The 19,532-nt window shown below is 34.9% G+C and overlaps 1 protein-coding gene across 1 annotated transcript; it reads left to right on the top strand.

Annotated features, from left to right (window-relative positions):
- Positions 1–820: 820 nt before the first annotated feature.
- Positions 821–3,699, top strand: BET1L (BET1-like protein; the record flags this gene model as incomplete). The annotated part of the gene is made up of 2 exons (XM_012942923.3): positions 821–1,211; positions 3,475–3,699. The coding sequence occupies exons 1-2, from the start codon at positions 1,122–1,124 to the stop codon at positions 3,697–3,699; spliced, it is 315 nt and encodes a 104-aa protein (XP_012798377.1). The 5' UTR covers positions 821–1,121.
- Between the last annotated feature and the right edge of the window lie 15,833 nt (positions 3,700–19,532).

The raw sequence follows: 19,532 nt of genomic DNA, 5'->3' as shown, positions 1-19,532 counted from the left end.
CTCACGACACTAACGCAATCTTCGCCATCAGTACCAATGTTGCTAGTACAGCCCTCATCAACCTTCTTATTAGCCAACACCAGGAGACTAATTGCTTCCTGGATAAGCAATGTTTTGCTCGAGCAACAAAAGCTACAAAGCCAATGAGAGTTGGGCTTCGAGCACTTTTTATATGCAGTGGGGCTTAATCGGGTGCACATCTTATGGAACCACTTATTACACTCACCACATTGCATCTTTTCCTCCACGGGAAATGAGCAATATGGTCGTCCACATTTATGAGCAGATCTATCCATCTTGAAAATCAACTAGAACGGTGACAAAAACAGGATATGTAGAAGGATTCTCAAGCCTTAACTAAATGAATCAAGTAAAAGTTGACCAAGTATGCTTCGATGCAATAAATACACAAAAGCAAAATCGAAACACTCAATACAATATCACTTTAACTGGGGTAGATGCAATTAAAGTGTAAACAGTAGTTTTGATGCGTAATTTACGATCAAAACAGTTAATTAACTCAACGAGAAACAATACCACTGTCCTTTTAAATAGAGCGCGTGAATTTTCCAGAGATTGATATCATAAATGGAAAAATGCAACCGTAATCATCTTACTAGTTCTCCGTGTTTCAATTTTACAACCTTTTATACGGTAAAAAAACTAATACATCATCGGCTTCTTGCGGTATCGAACCTACGGATGATAAAAAAAATGCACTCATTTTTACAAAAAATAGCAAACAAATTCACCAGGATTATTGCAAGTAAGTGGTTAGACTATCTACATTGAACTATAATAAAGATCTTAAACTGTTCTGTAACGTCGAGAGACGGGTGCATGGGTATTAATTAATTTATTTATTGTTCACAAATATACTGATCATTGCAATAAAGGCTGCGCGGATAGTTTAACTTGTTCAAGGCTTATCTACAACGTGAACCCTCCTACAGGATTGACCTATTTCTTATCTTCAGAAGATACATTATATGAAGAAAGCAAATATCCTGCATGTATATAGATTTTCTTATATCAATAAACATCGAAGTTCTGGACAGTAAAACCACTGAATCAAACAAAATCAGTACTACTCTATCTGCTCGAGGGAGACTAAAACATTGATGACAATGGATGCTTCACATTCTCTCTTAGAACAAGACAACAACCGTAGGGCCGAAGAAATGTCGCACAAGGTTTCTCTGCTTAAGGCAGTACGTATATAGAAATTTTTTCCAACATTTATTAGGCCGTTATAAACTTTACTTAACAGATAGTGATGTATTTCAGTTGTGTTTGCAGAGCACGTATATTGTGCGATTTTTATCTATAAGTAATTTTGCCCCGAAATCTTGTGTAAGATTGACAAAAGCGAGATTCAGATGCCTGGAATTGGTATGAAATTTCGTGTACTGAAGTTGACTTCAATATACCAAAACGGTTTTAATAAAAATTCACTTTAGATGCTTTATCGATAACACTATAGCTTTTTTATTAAAGGGCTGTGTATTTTCGTGTCTTCTTATGACAACTCCAGCTCTTCCATGCACCTAAATTTATTTTCAAATTACCATTGGTTTTTTGTTGAATTTTTGGCTAACGATGACTCCTAAGTCATTATATGTCTGGACGACAGGTAGCCCAGTGTTATTCATCGTGTATGTATCTGTACCTTGATGACCGATATGCATCACTACACATTTGGAAGTATTTATCACGAAATTTCTGTCCACCTACGTATAGATATGTGGATAAGTAGCCATTGTTTAACAACTAACCAGTTTGACGATAACGCTCATTTTTACTACACTATATTGGCTGATTATAGTAGGCTAACTAAACAAAGCACTCTATTTTTCTACATAAACGGATTGTTTGACTTTAAAAGTAACACATTGACTCGGTTTTTAAAGAAGTCCAAGTAAGCTTAACCCTACACAGATTCTTTTCGTGGTCTTATTACGAAAAGGAAATATTTTAAAGGCTGTTAACTCAAACGGATTCATCTGCTGTAACAGTTATGGATACTTTCCTGATCCTTTATACCACATTTAAGTGCACTTAATATTTAGTAGTTGTGTGAATCATTTCCAAATGTTTTTAGTTAAATGAATTTACCTATTTTTATGCTTAAATATGCAAAATGTAATTTGTATATTCTCAATCAGCTTGTATATCTGGTTTTATATCTCAGTAATTTTAGCCACTCTTTTGTACAAATAATAGTTTTATTCAGTTAATGTCATAACATATGGCTTGGCACGGATGCGCATTCGTCAAAGTCTCCATAACACAGCAGCACAATGTGATGGAATTGAAACTAAATAATAGTAACAAGGATAATGAGGATACCCCATATAAGTTTACTCTAGAGTGTCCATGTTTCTGGGTTATATAGTCACCGTTAATTCAGTGTGTGTAGTTATCATTTTGTATGGTACATAAAAGCTATTGCACTTTAAATAATCTATAAATGCACATCTGTTTCAATAAATAAATAATAAGGAAAGGTCGCTTCATGAATATGTTTTTCTTCCTTGTTAACGTTTACGACTCCCTATTACATTTTTTATTTATTCTTGCGATTTTAAAATTATTCTCTGGTACACTGAATAATCAATAAATTGTGTTTTGTGACCTTGTTTATTTTATACTTATTCATCATTTCATTTTGTCGAAACTTGCTACTATCATCAGTTTTGAACCTTTACTCATGTACTGAATTCGTGTTTGAGTTACACCCTCAATATGAGGGCTAGTTATACTATTCGGAAGCTCAAATCTAAACAATTACAGTGAAGTTCAAGTCTGCGGCTTATGAGTAAACCTATTTTAAAGAATTGTTCATTGTGTGTAATGAGTAAAGCCTACTCACCATCCATTAACTGGATGTTACCTAATATCAAAGTGTTTGTCCTTAGCATTAGGTGATCGTCATAATAGTGTGAATTTTGAACGATGTTGACTTCCTCATTTATATTGTCAATCTCCATACCATAAATTGGAAATGTTAACTTCTCGTCTCACGTTACAAAAAGATGAGCATTTGTTTAAAAAGTTTTAAAAGTAGGACAAGTGAATAAGTTGATTGACTTCGTACAAGTTTATGTAACAGTTTTCAAGCTGAGAAAAATTCATGATTTCGGGGCCGGGAGTAAAAGCATATAGATTCGATGTTGATTAGTTAGTAATTAGTTTTGTTTTAGCGACTAATTTCACTTCATTAGCTATTATAATTAGTCGTATTTGTAATTGACTATTGACTACTTACCGTCTAAAATCTACATATTAAATCCCTATATATGGTCAGAGAAACTATACCTATAGCATGGTAGACTGCAATCGTTTTATCTCTTGTAATATCTGTTTGTTATAAGTGGTGAATAATTATTATAAGTATGTAGTCTTTTTATTAATATGTATATGACGATTTGCACACTGTTTTCTGTATTCGTTTTTTTACATTTTTCTCTGTAGTACGCCAAAGATATTGAAACTGAATCCAAGTCACAAAATAAATTTCTTGATGAAATTCAGGGCTCGTTCGACAATGCTAGTAATCTTTTGTCAAATACACTTCATCGAGTCCTTGGAATACCAAAGAAGCGTACAAATAATCGGAAATTTATGTGTTATGTAATTTTATTTGTCGTTCTCTTCATATTACTGGTGTATCTCTTTATTTTTCACAGATATAGTTAGCTAACCATTGTCATTGTTGTATTACAGGTTCCCCTTTCTCAATTTTTCTAAGAATTTCTTTGGGTCATGCCCATTACTTAAAAAAGAAATATTACATTTGTCTTCCCCTTCTTGTCATTATTGTAACTCATCCTGGGAACTGCCAACTTCCTCAGTAAATTTTATCATTAAAATAATTATAATAAGCATATAGCGTTGTATTTAATTATTTGGTTTGTAAAAATGATTTTGTTTTCCTACATTCTTTTACTATTTTGTCTACTCCCTCATTCCTTGAGAGAATCTAAATCTAATTCATTACAGTGTTAACTGTTGACTACTTTTTTATTCGAAACGTTTTCATTAACCAATTGATAATAAATCTAGTGTCTCTGTGATTAACCCTCAATTCTTTTCATTTACAGGCTGCTATTTTTCAGTGAAGTAGTGGGATCAGTGGTTGAGGCTTTCTACTTTTAGCCACTCAGTCACAGGCTGTGTCCCTGCTTCACCTACATTGGTTTGGGCAACTAAATGGTATCATCAGGCCTTTCAATTAGAGTTTTCCTTGGAACCAAATACACAAATCTGTACCTAGTAAATAAGTTTTTAAAAAAACTAATGTTTACATTAATCCCAGAATACTACTAGTTGAATAAAATAACACAATAGATAGCTAAATAGGTCTGAAAAGTATATGCAGCTATAAATCCTAATGTATTGCTTATCTCGAGTAACCCTTAACAGGTTACACTTGAGTCAGTAATACCTTCCACAAGTATAACACTTTTAATTTTAAGAGATTGGATTTTCCACCTGAGACTAGAAGAGTTCATATTTAGGATTTTGGACTACTTAACTATTTAAGTTTGTAATCCCCCACCCATAAGGCACAGTCCTACGACCAGGGATGTCGAAATAGCTCTTCTGGGTTCTGCTTTCAAGTTGTCTCCAAATAGTATTCATGGTTCTAGTGTCTCTTCCCGATTCCCGCAGACATATGCTCTTCAGTCTGCTTCATTTCCCTCCACTTTGACGACACCAAGTTGGGTCTTGTCTTGTGATTTGGCCTAATGGTTTGCGCATAGTCTGACCTATCCAATTCCAGCTTCCTTTCTTGATTTACTCCTCCTCAAGTGGTAGCTGGTTCATTCTATGCCGAAGTACCTTATTACTGATGGTCTCAGACCAATGCATCCGGTGTATTTTAAGTAGACATTTGTTTATGAATACCTTTACTTCGGTGATAGTGGTGGTAGTTCTCCAAGCTTCAACTCCATACAATAGAACTGTTTTGACGTTAGTACTAACAATGATGACTTTTATCTTGGGTGGAAGTCGTGTGTAGCACCAGAAGTTCAGTTGTAGGAGTGTTGCCTTTGCTTTTCCAATCCGTGCCCTTAACATGTTCACTGGGTATCCTTTATTTACTACTGATACTACTCAAGTACGTAAAGGTTTCCGCCTTTCCCAGAACTACCTCAAAGTATGATTTGTGTGGCACCAGCTGTTGAAGCGCATTTCCGTATTAGCTCTGCTACACGGACTGTCTCCGTCTGCATTTGTTTCTGTGTGTGCTGGATGGGCTGAGTCATCTGCGAGATAAACTCATCAATCTGTGTCCAAGGTGTCCACTTCGTTTCCTTGAGTGATGGAGGTCTTCACAGTCTAGTCAACAACCAAAAGAAGAAGTAACGGAGAAATTAGGCGAAGATTTTATATACCTGTCTCCACTTGAAATGCGTCTGTGGGCTTTCGTTAGTGCACGACTTCGGGATCAAGCCTCGTATGGGTTAAACATGATGGGACGTAGAGCATCTTTTGATTTCCATATCTGACTTGTGCTCCTCAGCTGGTGTGCTGTCTGTTCCTCCTGTTTTGTTGTTCTCGATTTGTCTGATGGCCTTGGTAATTTCCTCTATTGTTGGCGTGGTTCTGTCTGCAGGTGTACTGCTTCGGTGTCCGGCGGGTACATGGGCTCTGGTCTACTAAGAGCTTTTCATTGTGTTCTACCCACCCGTTCTTCCGCTCCCAAGCCTTAGTGACTGGTTTACTTCCATTGTTCCTTACTGTTCGCTCTGGTCCACTATATTTTCTTGCTAGCTCATCGGTCGTATCATCAAGTTGTCTCGTATTTCCTTCCTTGCATTTTTTCTTGATGAAGGTTCCAGGTCCAGATGGTTTACATAGATCCATTTTTTATTCTAGTGCCTCCTGAACCTCGAAAGTTTTTAGTATGCTAAATTTGGTGCCTCGTCAACCCGTTTCCAGTTGCTCGTTTTTGTGGTTACCATGATTAGCATTTTGAAGAAACGCTGCATTAAAATTTCATAGTATTGCTTGATCGAATGTCCGGCACTTGTTTAGCTCTGTCCTTTCGTCTCCGAAGGGCTTTCTGGATTTTTTCCTCATACTGATATCGATCAGGTGTTCCTTATTTTATCACGGTGGAACGCAAGCACCTTTGTGTATTCATTTGCGGGGAGAATAGTACAGCCTATGATCACGTCGTGGAAAGCCCACAGATCAATGAGTCTCATCATTTCCGTTGCTTTCTCCCAGTCCTTGTCGCTCTATGGCATGTTTGTACACAGTATAACAGAATGAAGGCCCTGAAAATCCTTCTGGAAATCGTTATTTAACAATATTTTTATTTCGTAAATTTCTATGCCTGTTTTGCATAGTAACTTTTATCGAGGACTTATGGAACAACATTTAAATATTTCTCAGTCTTCTATGACTATATTCTCACTATTTGGACTCTGGTTAAGATTTGTCTATCATTTCATTTTGTTCTCGCGTATTGCAGTACCGCTGACAATAAAGTCGTGTTTGACTGAACTCTGGGTTGTGGCATGGAGCGGTTGCTTGTTGGTGTTCTATGACTGTATGCTAAAGACGTCTACTGTTTGGCTTGAATATCACGGACAGAACTTTAATCCCACTCTATTGGGAATATTCACACGGATTCCCAGTTACTTAATAGTTGTATTTGATAATCACATTTTGCTGATTAGTAGGTTATGTTGTACCAGAGAAACCTTTGACTGAGTAGTAGATGGGCGGCATTATTGAAGTATTTTTCGTGATATATTATTAATATATTATAGTATGGGGTAAACCACGCACACAAGTATTGTTTTGGTATGATCGTTCATTGTAAGTGACTCACCGCAGTCAGTCAGCTACAACGTAGGAACAGGCACATATGTGCATCGGTCCAGGTTGCCATACCGCATTAGCACAGCAAGATGAACACCGGATACATAGGAGTGCTTAGGTCAAAGGTGGTAATATATAGGAGAAAGATTGCATATAAGGATATAGTATAGGAAGAAAGATTTAGTTAGTAGAAGGAAAGATATGAAGTGATTTTAATCTCTTAGTTTAAGGGAAGGCATGGAGTGTATACACCGACGCCATTGTGGTCGATTCTGAGCCATGTCACCAAGAGTCTCCAGCCATTGGTTAAGAAAGTCACGCGGACCCCAACCAAGTAGTCTGCATCTACCAACATGGCTCAGACTAGAAGTTAGTGACTTCAAGCACTGATGCCACGTTTTGGTTTGGCCGCCCCTTACTTTCTTCCAACCATCCCCAACACCGGATAGCATTGCACGTCGTGGTAATCGGTGTTCAGGCATACGTAACACGTGGCCCAACCATCTCAGACGACGAAGATTAACAACCTCATCAACTGATTTACCATCATTCCCTAATACCCTGCGTTTAACCTCACCATTACTTACCCGGTGATCCCAGCAGATGCCAGCAATATTTCTAAGGCATCTGTGGTCAAATACTAGTAGCTTACGAGTGTCTTCTACTCTTAATGGCCATGTCTCGCTGCCGTAAAGTAAAACAGAACGGACTGCCGCGCAGTATACTCGTCCTTTTATTGATAGACGGATATCTCGCCTTCGCCAAAGGTGACGCAAGTTGGCAAAAGCCAAGCGAGATTTTCGAATCCGTGCTGAGATTTCGTCCGATACCAACCCATTAGGGCTGATCAGACTTCCAAGATAAGTGAAGTTGTCGACGCGTTCGACTACTTCACTCCCTATCCTTAGTTCAGGTGTTGACGCAGACCAGTCCTGAAGCAACAACTTGCATTTAGAGGGAGAGAAGCGCATTCCAAACATCCTGGCATTGTTGCTTAGTGCTACCAAAAGACTCTGCATTTTGTCAGCGTCTTCACCAAACAGGACTATGTCATCTGCGTATTCTAAGTCGATAAGTGGACCTCCTGGTAGGAGATCAATACCCGAGAACTCAGTCGATGAGAAAGTTATTTTCATCAGTAGGTCTATGATGAAGTTAAACAAAAATGGAGAAAGTGGACAGCCTTGACGGACACCACTTGAGGTTGCAAAAGTAGATGACAGTTCGCCATAAGCTCTGACTCGACTGGTAGTGTTCGAGTAAAGAGCCTTCACAAGGTTTATGTACTTCTGGGGTACGCCTTTCAATGACAGACACTGCCACAGAATCTCGCGGTCTACCGAGTCAAATGCTGCTTTTAAGTCGAGAAAGACCACCATTGTCGGACGCCGATAAGTATGCCTGTGTTCTAGAACCTGACGAATGGTGAATATGTGGTCGATGCAGCCACGACCAGGTCTGAAACCAGCTTGGTTCTCTCGTGTTTGCAGTTCACGAGTCTTAGTTAGGCGTCTGATAATTATCGAGGCTAGTACTTTAGATACTATATTTGTTAAACTAATCCCTCTGTGGTTGTCACAGGATGATTTTGACCCTTTCTTATATATTGGGGCGATAAGTGATTGCGACCAGTCAGATGGGATAACGTCTAACTCCCAGATCTTAGCTAAAATATTAGTCAGCCTAATCGCTAAAATTGGACCGCCATCCTTAAAGACCTCTGGAGCCAATCCATCTGGACCAGCTGCCCTTCCTCGTTTCAGATTAACTATAGCCTTTTGAACTTCTGCTAGAGTTGGGGGACCTACTCCAATGTTCCATTCACACTGTCTGGGAATGGAGGGTAGTTGTAGAGTAGCTGAAGGCCAGTTGGACTGTTCTCTGAAATGTTCCGCCCATCGTTCTAAACGTCCGGACTGGGAGCAGATGAGAGTATTGTCTTTTTCCGAAATAATCTCACACTTGACTTATTAATTCCAGTTTCTTTTATTAGTCTGTAAAGCTGTCTCGTGTTCCCTATAGTCGCCGCCTTTTCCATCTCTTTTGCTGACCGCAGTAATTTTGCTTAGTTAAATAAATCTTGATTTTTTTGGATCGTTTTCTGCATACACATCGAATTCATGGCGTTTGGTCGTTGTAATCACTGTGGTCCATTCCCACTAAGATGTTCAAGTTTCTCATCAGGATGGCGAGGTATGTTGATGAGCATTTTTTGAGTATGGATTGCGTCGTTCCATATAGCTGATCCTCATCATCTTTGCGGCTATTATTGGTCTGTGCACAGTAATGGGTGCCATTGATTGAAATTATTTTCTTTGCTTTAAAGTACGCTTTGAGGATCTTGGAGTCTCGGGTTCCCCATCTTATAAGAGCTTTTGATGTCTATTTGGACAGGATCAGTGCTACTTTGTATGTGCGTGTGTGAGTGTGAGGGGATTTTCTACCTCTCACGGTACTTTAACATCGACTCTACTGAAGTTAGTTTTTTTCTGTCCAGATTGTGCCCAATGTGTTTGAACTAGTTAAAGCACGGCCAGCTTGCATCGTCTCATTTCTATGGCTGTTCGGACGATCCTCATTATCTTCCTTATTGTCCGGACATTTTGTATGGATGGATTAACTTGATATGATTGTCAGGAGAGTCATCATCCTCGTAGCTATCAAAGAATATTGGTTTTCATCATGAGATGTCGTAATTCCTCCAGATCCTTATACAAACTTTCTCTGCGTAACGTTTTTAACTAGTTCCTTTCTTATGATGTGAGTATACTAACCCTAAATCAAGCCCCTATTCCTTTGTTAGGGTTTAGAATCGATAGTGACCCTTGAGGAGTTCTAGGCGGAGTTGTTTGGGAATAAGGATAGTGGATTGATTTAAAGTAACTATTATCTTATTAGATTACATATATTTTTGTATTCATCCAATTCTTACACTTTACCACAGGTCGCGTACTACATAGAAAAATATATCACGTTCAAACATAGTCAACTTATTGATAGCTATACTATATAAGTTAAAGTCGTTGAAACATTTTCAAATCACATATAGTCATTTCATGTTTTTTTGTATAGGAGCCTTTGATTATTCATTTTCATAAGGTCAAAATGCTATCTGAGTTAAATATCTTGTCGATAGATACAGATCACGCAACTATCTTAGACGTAAATAAATCCAGATGTCAACCAAATATACAGAATAAAGTATGCACACAAAATGGAACACTGAAATATGACAGATAATGTCGAGAATTACTAAAAACATACAATATTGTTCGCTTATCCACCTAATTCACTTTTTATTCCTATTGTTTTAATAGTTGTAGTGAATCTGTTGAGTATTCCGATTGTTTGCTAGCGTAAAGTTTGATATAAACCACTTTGAATTATTTATTGTCACACAAAACTGGACGCTATAATTTTTTTTACTTTTGAATGTATTGCGAATTCTCAAGGGTATACAGACAAAAGTTTTAATGTAATTTAACTTCTACTATATCTTTCTCTTGTATTTTGTAATGATGTTAATCACTCATAAAACTTAAAGACGATATATTTCACTGAAATTATCCAATCACATAATAGATGGAATTATGTGATTATTATTTAATCAGACTTCAAAATAGTCATGTTGTATGCTGCGTCAGATTGACTGACTTTGGTTGAGAAATGTGATATTCCGTTATGTTAGCTAAATGTTATTACAGTGATCTTAAACCGACCATTAGGGAGACATGTGTCTAAAATCCACCAAATTACTAATTTTGTTATCTGTGAACCCTCTTATTAAATTTTGTATTGACTTATCTAATTTGTGTTCTTGACTGTTATAGCTATATCATCATATCAGCATTATATGAAGTGAATAATTCGTGTTTATCGTATAGACCTTAACAGATTTTGTAGTAACGTTTTAATTATCAAAGTTCCCACCAAACGAACTTTCACTAGGGGTTAATAATTGGCTTACTAGCCTTACCAAATCAATAAACCTTTACATGATCATTTATTTCTTCCGTAAACATAGAAAAACTATATTTTTATTACCACAAACAACTGGAATAAACAGATCAAGATTGTTATAGCTGTAAATAATATCTATATTTTTAATATTTTATATACATCTAAACTATAATCTACTTAAGGAACATAATATAAGCCCAAAAACCTGCATAACATTTTCTTTTGACATTAAAGACATTACAACAGAAGAGATTAATATGATCATTTCAGAATTTAGTAAGACTCTCGAAAGGTGTAAATGATAATGCGTTATTTAACAACTATAACGTTAAAGGTTTCTTGTAAAACATTGCTGATGAATTTAACCTAGGAGTTTCAAAGCTTACATCAAACATCATATGATTAAGGCAGTGGGTTAAAAAAAATTTGTCTAATATTTTCAACCTCAGTCTATTAATGACAATCTGCTGCTTAGTTCTTTATTATTTTTTTACTAGTTTTTCCAGCTGACTTGCAAATTAACTATTAAAAATATTTTGATATTAGAAAACAAAACACTACAAACCAAGTACTTGGTTACGAACTGATGCTGTTTTCAATATTCATTTATTTATTTTTTTTTTGAAGAAAAGAGCTGGATGTACCTCTATCCCAGAGTTGATGTTCACTGGGTTCGAGTCCAGGAGTGAATATCAACTCTGAGATGCAGCTACATTCATCTAACGAGTCCCAAATAAGACGAAACGCGCGTACTGGATTTCATGGCTAGCTACTATCCATCTTAGCTTAAAAAGCTTGTGACTTAAGGCTATATCGATGCAGTCCGTACAGGATGCAAATATGTCAACAAGAGACTGATCAATTGCAGTTCTAAATAACAATGGGAAGATACAAGTAAAACCACACCAAGTGAATTTAAGAGTGTTTTACTTAATCTTCTGGAGAACCATGTAAATATGTTTACTTTAGTTACATAAATGTTGTTAAATAAAATTATATAACCTAGTGGATTATTATTTATCTTTAAAAAAATTTTCTACAAAAACATGCAATGTAACAGTACTTATTAACTTCAACTGAAAAGATCTATTCTTGAAAATGTAGGATAAGATATGCAGTATTTGGATGAAATAATGAAAACACTTATTGTTCACGAAGTGGTTAGTAATGGTTAGCTATCATACAATATGATTACATTTGCAGATGACCTTATTGTGTAATATCTGTAATATTCACTCCACTTCCACGCAATCGAATTCAAACATTGAATTGTTATCAATTTAGGTGGGATATTTTTACTCAAATCTGGTCCTTCAATACTGTATGATGAATAACACATATAACTGACTGAAAATCTTTAATACCATGACAAAACATCTGGCTACCACTGATCAGATTAAAACTGTCGCTTATCTGATTTCAACTTATGATCAAATAGTCGTATTTGAGTGAATAAATTTTTCGAAGTTCCTATTTTTTCAGAAATGGCTTTTTTTTCCTCAATATTCACGTTTAACTTTTTTTAAAATCCATTTATTTAATTATTTAACTAAAGCCATATATGTATATACATGTGCTATCTGATTAATTACAATAACTATTAAACAGAAGGTAGAACGAGGGAGACAATGAGAGGTGTTCAATTCCCTTCTCATTTACAATATAGAATCAACAAAATCAAATGGATTATTTGTTTTTGTTGTATGTTTTTTTCTTCGAAGAAATACTAGGAGTTTAAGTCAAGTGGGATTTCATTGAATATAATGATATTTATCAGACAATTGACATAAAAGTGAAACCCGGATCATTGACTTAAATAAAATTATTAGAACATTTTTATTAACAGATGAATATTTGTATTCACGTGTCGAACTGCATATTCACGATGAAACTAATTATTTAGTCACACACACACACAAAACAATTAGAAACCGACAGATTAAAAATTTGATTGCACGCAAATTAAAACAATTGAATGAAAGTTGGGTTTAACTTTCTTTTCGGTAAATATTAATAAAGAGAAAAAGTGGCAACTAGAGAAACCAGGTGTCTCGATTTTTCTCTTCATTTCTGTCACTCTATTTTCTTTTTCTCTATCCCTTACCGTTTTTTTCTTTCTTTTTGCTTGACATAAAACTGCTTATCATTGTCATATTTATCATTTAATCAATAGTATATTTAAAGATTTCTTCCATTTCAAATGTTTTTCATTGATAGGATCATTGTATGATTCATGAACTAATTTATAAATAGTTATGTTAGATAGTGATTTATTTTTTTAATAATATCATAAAAGAACCCATAGTGTCATTGAACAAGAAAAAAGATAATTCAGCGAAGAAAACTTTCTTTACGACGAAATCATTTACTTAAGAAAACGTTGTTTATGAATATGGAATTCAAAGGATACACGGCTGCTAAAACCTTAAATTTCAAAATTGTTGAATAAAAAATTCTATGCAGCTAAACTCTGAATCGTTTTCTCAAGCCGGCCTACCATTCTTGGATGTGTTAAGGATAAACTTCCGCTTCGAGCCACATCAATGTGTATCTATAAATTTATTTGCTCATGTGCAGCACGTTACATAGGCCGTACAAAGCGATCACTTTCCAAACGCATCTCAGAACACTATCCTGCTTGACTTTTAAAAAGTGAATATAAAACAATTACTAGTTCCATACAGGAGCATTTAATCAACTGTGGACACATCACTCATAAGGATTCTTCTTTTAAAATAATCTACAGAGTCAAAGGAATTGGATCGAAGTGGTGTCGAAGCAATATTTTATGCACTGTTGAGGCATTGGTCATCCATGGACTCAAGCCCGAACTTTGCGTCCAGAATCGATTCGTCCAACCTCTCATCCTTCTTTGGCACTAATTCCCTTAATGGGTATGTTTCCAGGTTGTTTTTTTTCTTTCTGCACTTTTAGTTGGTTATTATTGAATTTTTTAAATCATTATTTTGCAATTTTATACTCTAATCAGTTATTATTATTACCTTATACAAGTTTTCTTGATTATTATTCAGTTTATTATTATGACCTTTATGTATGTCGTTTTTTGGTTAATTAAAATAACCCGGAGTGTCACTGAATAAGAAAAACGGAATTCAGCGAATGTCGTTTTTTCTTCATATCTGTCAATTGGACAATTTCACAGGTTGAAATCATGAGTCAGTTGAAGCTAGACCACCATTGAAAACCTGGAAGCACTGGACGGCCGTTTCGTCCTAGTATGGGACTCCTCAGCAGTGCGCATCCACGAACCCGCCCCCTGTGGGATTCGAACCCAGGACCTACTGGCTTCGTAAATTGTTTTCTTCCTTACCCCTTGATTAGTATGTAACTTCATTTGTTATTTAACCTTGAATCAATTTATTATTCAATCTTTTCTATCCTTATATAGTCATGTGTTTTCCATACAACTATATATACGAATGTACAGCTTAAGTAAATGATTTCGTCGAAAAGAAAACTTTCTCCACTGAATTCTCCTTTTCTTATTCGATATCATAAAAACTTACAATATATGAACGGCAGGACTCGAACCCGAAAAGTTAATTGCATTTCTTGTCATTTATTTGAATAATTAAGTCGAGTTACTGAATATAACGAACATATTTGTCACCAGTGAGAGAAATATTAGAATTCTAGGGACATGGGAAAGCTATTTCGTACTTCTTTAGGTCAATACAATAGCATTTATCTATAATCTAGTATAGGAATATAGTAGTTACATATACAATTTCTATAACACTTCTCAGTTAAACTGGAAACATTATAGGACATAAAGAAAGTGGGAAATTAACGCAAATAATTTTTCTCTTCTGACTGACAAATATGAATAGAATAAACAAAATCCAGTGAAAGCACTTAATAGAAAAGTGATCCTAATACTTCAAAAATAACATTAATACAACAACGCTATACTAGTGTGATGAGTACTACTCATATTGGTGTAAGTGGTATATGACGCGAGTCAGGAATGTAATGTATGGCAGCAGAAGATGGGGAAGATCAAGAAAGGAAGAGCAGGAATAGAAAGCAATTAGTATGGAAATGCAAGAACAACGAAGTTCGAGACAATTATTGAACATTTTGCAAAGTAAGTATTATAGTATGGTTTTTCTATTTTACCAAGTAACTCTGTAATTTTGTTCCAAATATAATTCGGTTGTCCTCACCTGTGTTCTCTTTCACTACACTAGGACTTAATCGTAGTATTAGATTTTGTACAATATACATGTGAACACGTATTGAATAATTGTCAGCTTGTAACTAGTCTAAATACTTGGATTAATGAAATCTATTATCGTCTTCGGAAATATACAAAATATGACCAATTGGGAGCCAGTCAGTCAAAAAGAAAGGGTCATGAAGAGTACAAATCCAGTAATATAATTTCTTATAATGTTTTAGTCGAACTTATTAGGGTAGGGGAAGCAGTGTTAAAATTGTGATGGTGAGATTCCATTTGAAAATAGGGACAATAAGATCAGATGAAAAAATTTTTTTCGCTGAATTGCCTTTTATCTTCTTCAGTGGTACAATGGGCTTCTTTCGTTATAAGATCAAGTGAATTCAAAAGTAAATCTCATGCGAAAAATACTTTTAGAGAATTTGTATTATTTTAATTTTACTTAAAATTAAAGTCTTATTTAACCAGTACATCAAAAGTAACGCTTTATGAAATTAGGTTCACTTAACAGTTATTTTTGATAACTTATTTGAAATTTCTAGCATAAGGATACGGAAAGATATCAACAAACATTCAGCCAGATAGCGAAATCTTAGACTCAGCGTCTAATCTTACGCCAACATTTCAGATATTGTATATTCACATAATGAGCATTCGCTCTAAATAAATTTGATTCTCATTGATAAAACAGTATATATCTATAGAGGTGATTTTATAGTTCGAACAATACTTGACAATTACCTGATCCGCATATGTATGCTAATATTAGAAGTCATTTTAAACATAATTCTTAGTTTCAATAAAATATTAACTGTATAAAAAACTCCGTGAAATAGGTACCACATTTGTCATGTATGCAATAAATCAGGCCGATATTCGCGCGATTGAATTTTCCTAATAAGTAATCCAGTAATAATTATTCTTCCCAAACCTCAGTACTGACAAACATCATAATGATGGAAAAACATAAAGCAGCATTACCGTAACAATCTATGACCAATGAAAGCTTAATATTCTGTTCTGCCACTTCAGCCCTGAAGCGTATAGTGGACCACATAAAGAATCATACGGAAGTATGATATGAAATGTATTTTTCGATAATTTAAAAATCAGTCACTGAAAAAAAATTAAATCAATTTATACCATACATATGTTCGATGACAGCTAACAATAGGATGAGCTTAAAATTTTCAAAGTTGAATTTACGAATCAATCTAGGTTAGACCACCATTGGAAACCTAGAATCACCATATGGCCGTTTCGTTCCAGTATGGGACTTCTCAACAGTGCGGATCCACGATCTCGCACGTAGGATTCGAGCCCAGAACCCTTGATCTCGCTCACAAACTATGGACCATTGAGCCAACATCCAACGGTGTTAATGTCTAACTTTGATCGGTTGATGATCTTGCGCAACCCTCTATATTAGGACGAAACTGCCGTCCAGTGCTTCCAGGTTTCCAATGGTGGTCTAACCTAGATTGACTCGTAAATTCAACCACGAAGGCGCTACAATCTCCACACATCCCCCAAATTTGAGAATTTAAGATTAATTTAGTATAGAACGTAACCTGATGACTAACAAAATACTTAGATAAGTATGGTGTGATGCTTAAAACTTGTTTACCAGTATAACATAATTTCACTTTGTATGAACTTAGGAATTGATATTTCACCTGTTTTAAATATTTTATATCGGGAACTCGATAAACAATGCCATAAATTATTACCAAATACAAGAATAAGGCGGTTCCTCCATCAACTTATTTTGTATTGCTTACTATATTTGTTTAAGCGAATATTCGCTGTTGATGAATCCTCATAATTGTGAGATCGATTGTAACAACAAACTGGCTAGATTTATGAAAAAAACGTTCTGATCAATAAATTTCGATTCACAGGTTGAACAGTACCTAAGATATAAGTTTCTGGATAAGTTTTGTTTGAAATAGACGGTGTTAATTCACGAAGGGTTTTGAATTAAGGCAAATAGCTGTTCAGTGTTCCTTGATTTTCTGTATTATTCCAGACGATATCAATCCATAATAAAAATACTTTTTAAATCATTAAACTGTTATAAAGATGTATCATAAGGATGTTTTTAAGCAGAGATGAAGGGAGTCTAGCAGTTGAATCCAAAAAACTCATTTAGCCTTATTTAGGACTAGTCAGTTCGATGTACTTGTATCGAATATTTGATGTTCACTCTGGGATTCGAACCTAGTGCCGTTTGCTTTAAACGCTATTGCGTTATCAACTAAACAGCTGAGTTCAGATTGCCACTAGTTTGTGCAATGTCGTGAAGTTTATTGGTCTTTTCTAACTTCCCACTGTTGTTAAGGTCTGGAATTAATCAATCAATGTCATTATTTTTATTATCCTTTGTAATGATATTAAGAATAAGAATAATATTATTGTATTAGTAGTTGTCAAGTTCAAATCTAAAGTGCATCAAGAACATATTCTACTCCTATCATTTCTTGAAATAGTTATGTGCATTAACACTCATACACACAAATAAGCATTAACAAATAGATTTGATAAGATAAATAGAAAAAATCGAAGAAATCCTTAATCCTATTTCTATCCATCTCTATATCTTTCAATTATAATTATATTGATAGAAATAGTAATGAGTAAATAAAAGTCATTTGGTTATCATTTTATTTTAATACACTATTCTGAATTAAAAACTTATGCACTATTGAGGTATTGGCGATCCATCAATTCAAACTTGAACTCTATATACAAAGATGATACGTCCAAACTTTAATTCTTCCTTGACCCTAATTCTCTTCTTAAATAAACTATAAAGTAGAGTACATTAACCATTAAATGTGAATAAAGTTTATTCAGCCTAACTTGTACCTTATTCATTACAGTTTGTTTGCTTCGCATAGTTTTTCTTTTTCAAAAATGTTCAGATTCTTTTTGTTACTTTTACAATTTTATTGTTTCAATCCTTTTCTAAACAGTATTTTTTCAATCATGTAATATTCTACCCATTTATATATTCTCACTTGCTCACGAATACAAGTAGTTGTATAAATGTGGTCTATTTTATGAGGGAAAAATGAAGGTTGTTATTTTATTATATGAACGATATTAGTGCATGTGAATAATAGAAGACGAAGGACTGAATCCACTTAATATTTTAGCGAATACAAGCTAATTATATAATGATTGTTTACCTGAAACTTCCCATTAATGTTTAGGATTGCAATTGATCAGTCTCTTATTAACATATGTTCATACTGTGCGTATCGCCTCGATATTGCCTTAATTCACAAGCATTCTAAGCAAAGACAATGGGAAGATTCAAGTAAACAATATGAAGTGAATTTAAACTTCATCTCATTTCACAAGCAAGTGACTAACATGTCTTAGTAGCTAAATAGATAACGCGATACGCTTGAAGCGAACGGTATTGAGTTCGAGTCCCAGAGTGAACATCAACTCTTGGATACAGGTACATCCAGCTGACTAATTCTAAATAGAACGAAATTCGCGTCCTGGATTTTACTGCTAACCACTAATCATTTTTGCGTATTTATATAATTACTTACGCCTGTTACTCCCAATGGAGCATAGGCTACCGACCAGCATCCTCCAACCCACTCTGTCCTGAGCCTTCCTTTCCACTTCTGCCCAATTTTGTTAATTTTTCTCATGTCTGTCTCCATTTCTCGGCGTAATGTGTTCTTTGGTCTACCTCTTCTTCTTTGGCCTTGAGGATTCCATGTGAGGGCTTGTCTTGTGAAGCAGTTGGGTGCTTTCCTCAATGTGTGTCCTATCCACTTCCAGCGCTTCTTGCTGATTTCTTCCTCCAATGGAATCTGGTTTGTTCTCTTCCACAGTAGGTTGCTGCTGATAGTGTCTGGCCAACGGATCCTAAGTATTTTGCGTAAACAACTGTTAATAAACACTTGTATCTTCTGAAAGATAAGCTTGGTAGTTCTCCAAGTTTCCACCCCATACATTAGAACTATCTTAACATTTTTATTGAAATTTCTGACTTTGGTGTTGGTTGACAGTTGTTTTGAGTTCCAGATATTCTTCAGTTGTAAATATGCTGCTCTTGCTTTACCGATCCGCGCACCAGAAAAATTATTATTATTTATATAATAACTTCAAAAATTGATCAATCTTATTTTCTTATCCCAATCAGTGATTCATTTTATCATCAAATGAAATTATAAATAGAATATCCATTGTTGATTAGGGAAGAAAAACTAATTTATATTAAATGGTCATATATTAACCAATAAGAAAAAAAAAATTTTTTATTTAACCAATTAATCCGTGTATCATTAATTTTACGGAAAAAATTAACCAATTAAATTTCTACGGTATATAAAAATATATTTCATTAAAAACAAAAAAAATTTTTATCATTGGCGTCAAATATGACAATGAGTGAAATCTTTTAGTTAATACCACAAAAAGAAAAAAAAGAAACAACATCTGTACACTTGATAAATGCAAATCATTGACTATATAATTCATAATTGTTACCGGATATAAAACACAA

Source organism: Schistosoma haematobium, chromosome 1 (assembly GCF_000699445.3).
Source record: "Schistosoma haematobium chromosome 1, whole genome shotgun sequence".
Lineage (NCBI taxonomy): Eukaryota > Metazoa > Platyhelminthes > Trematoda > Strigeidida > Schistosomatidae > Schistosoma > Schistosoma haematobium.
Note: the sequence above shows the minus strand (reverse complement) of the source record. Positions and strands in the feature narration are given on the sequence as shown.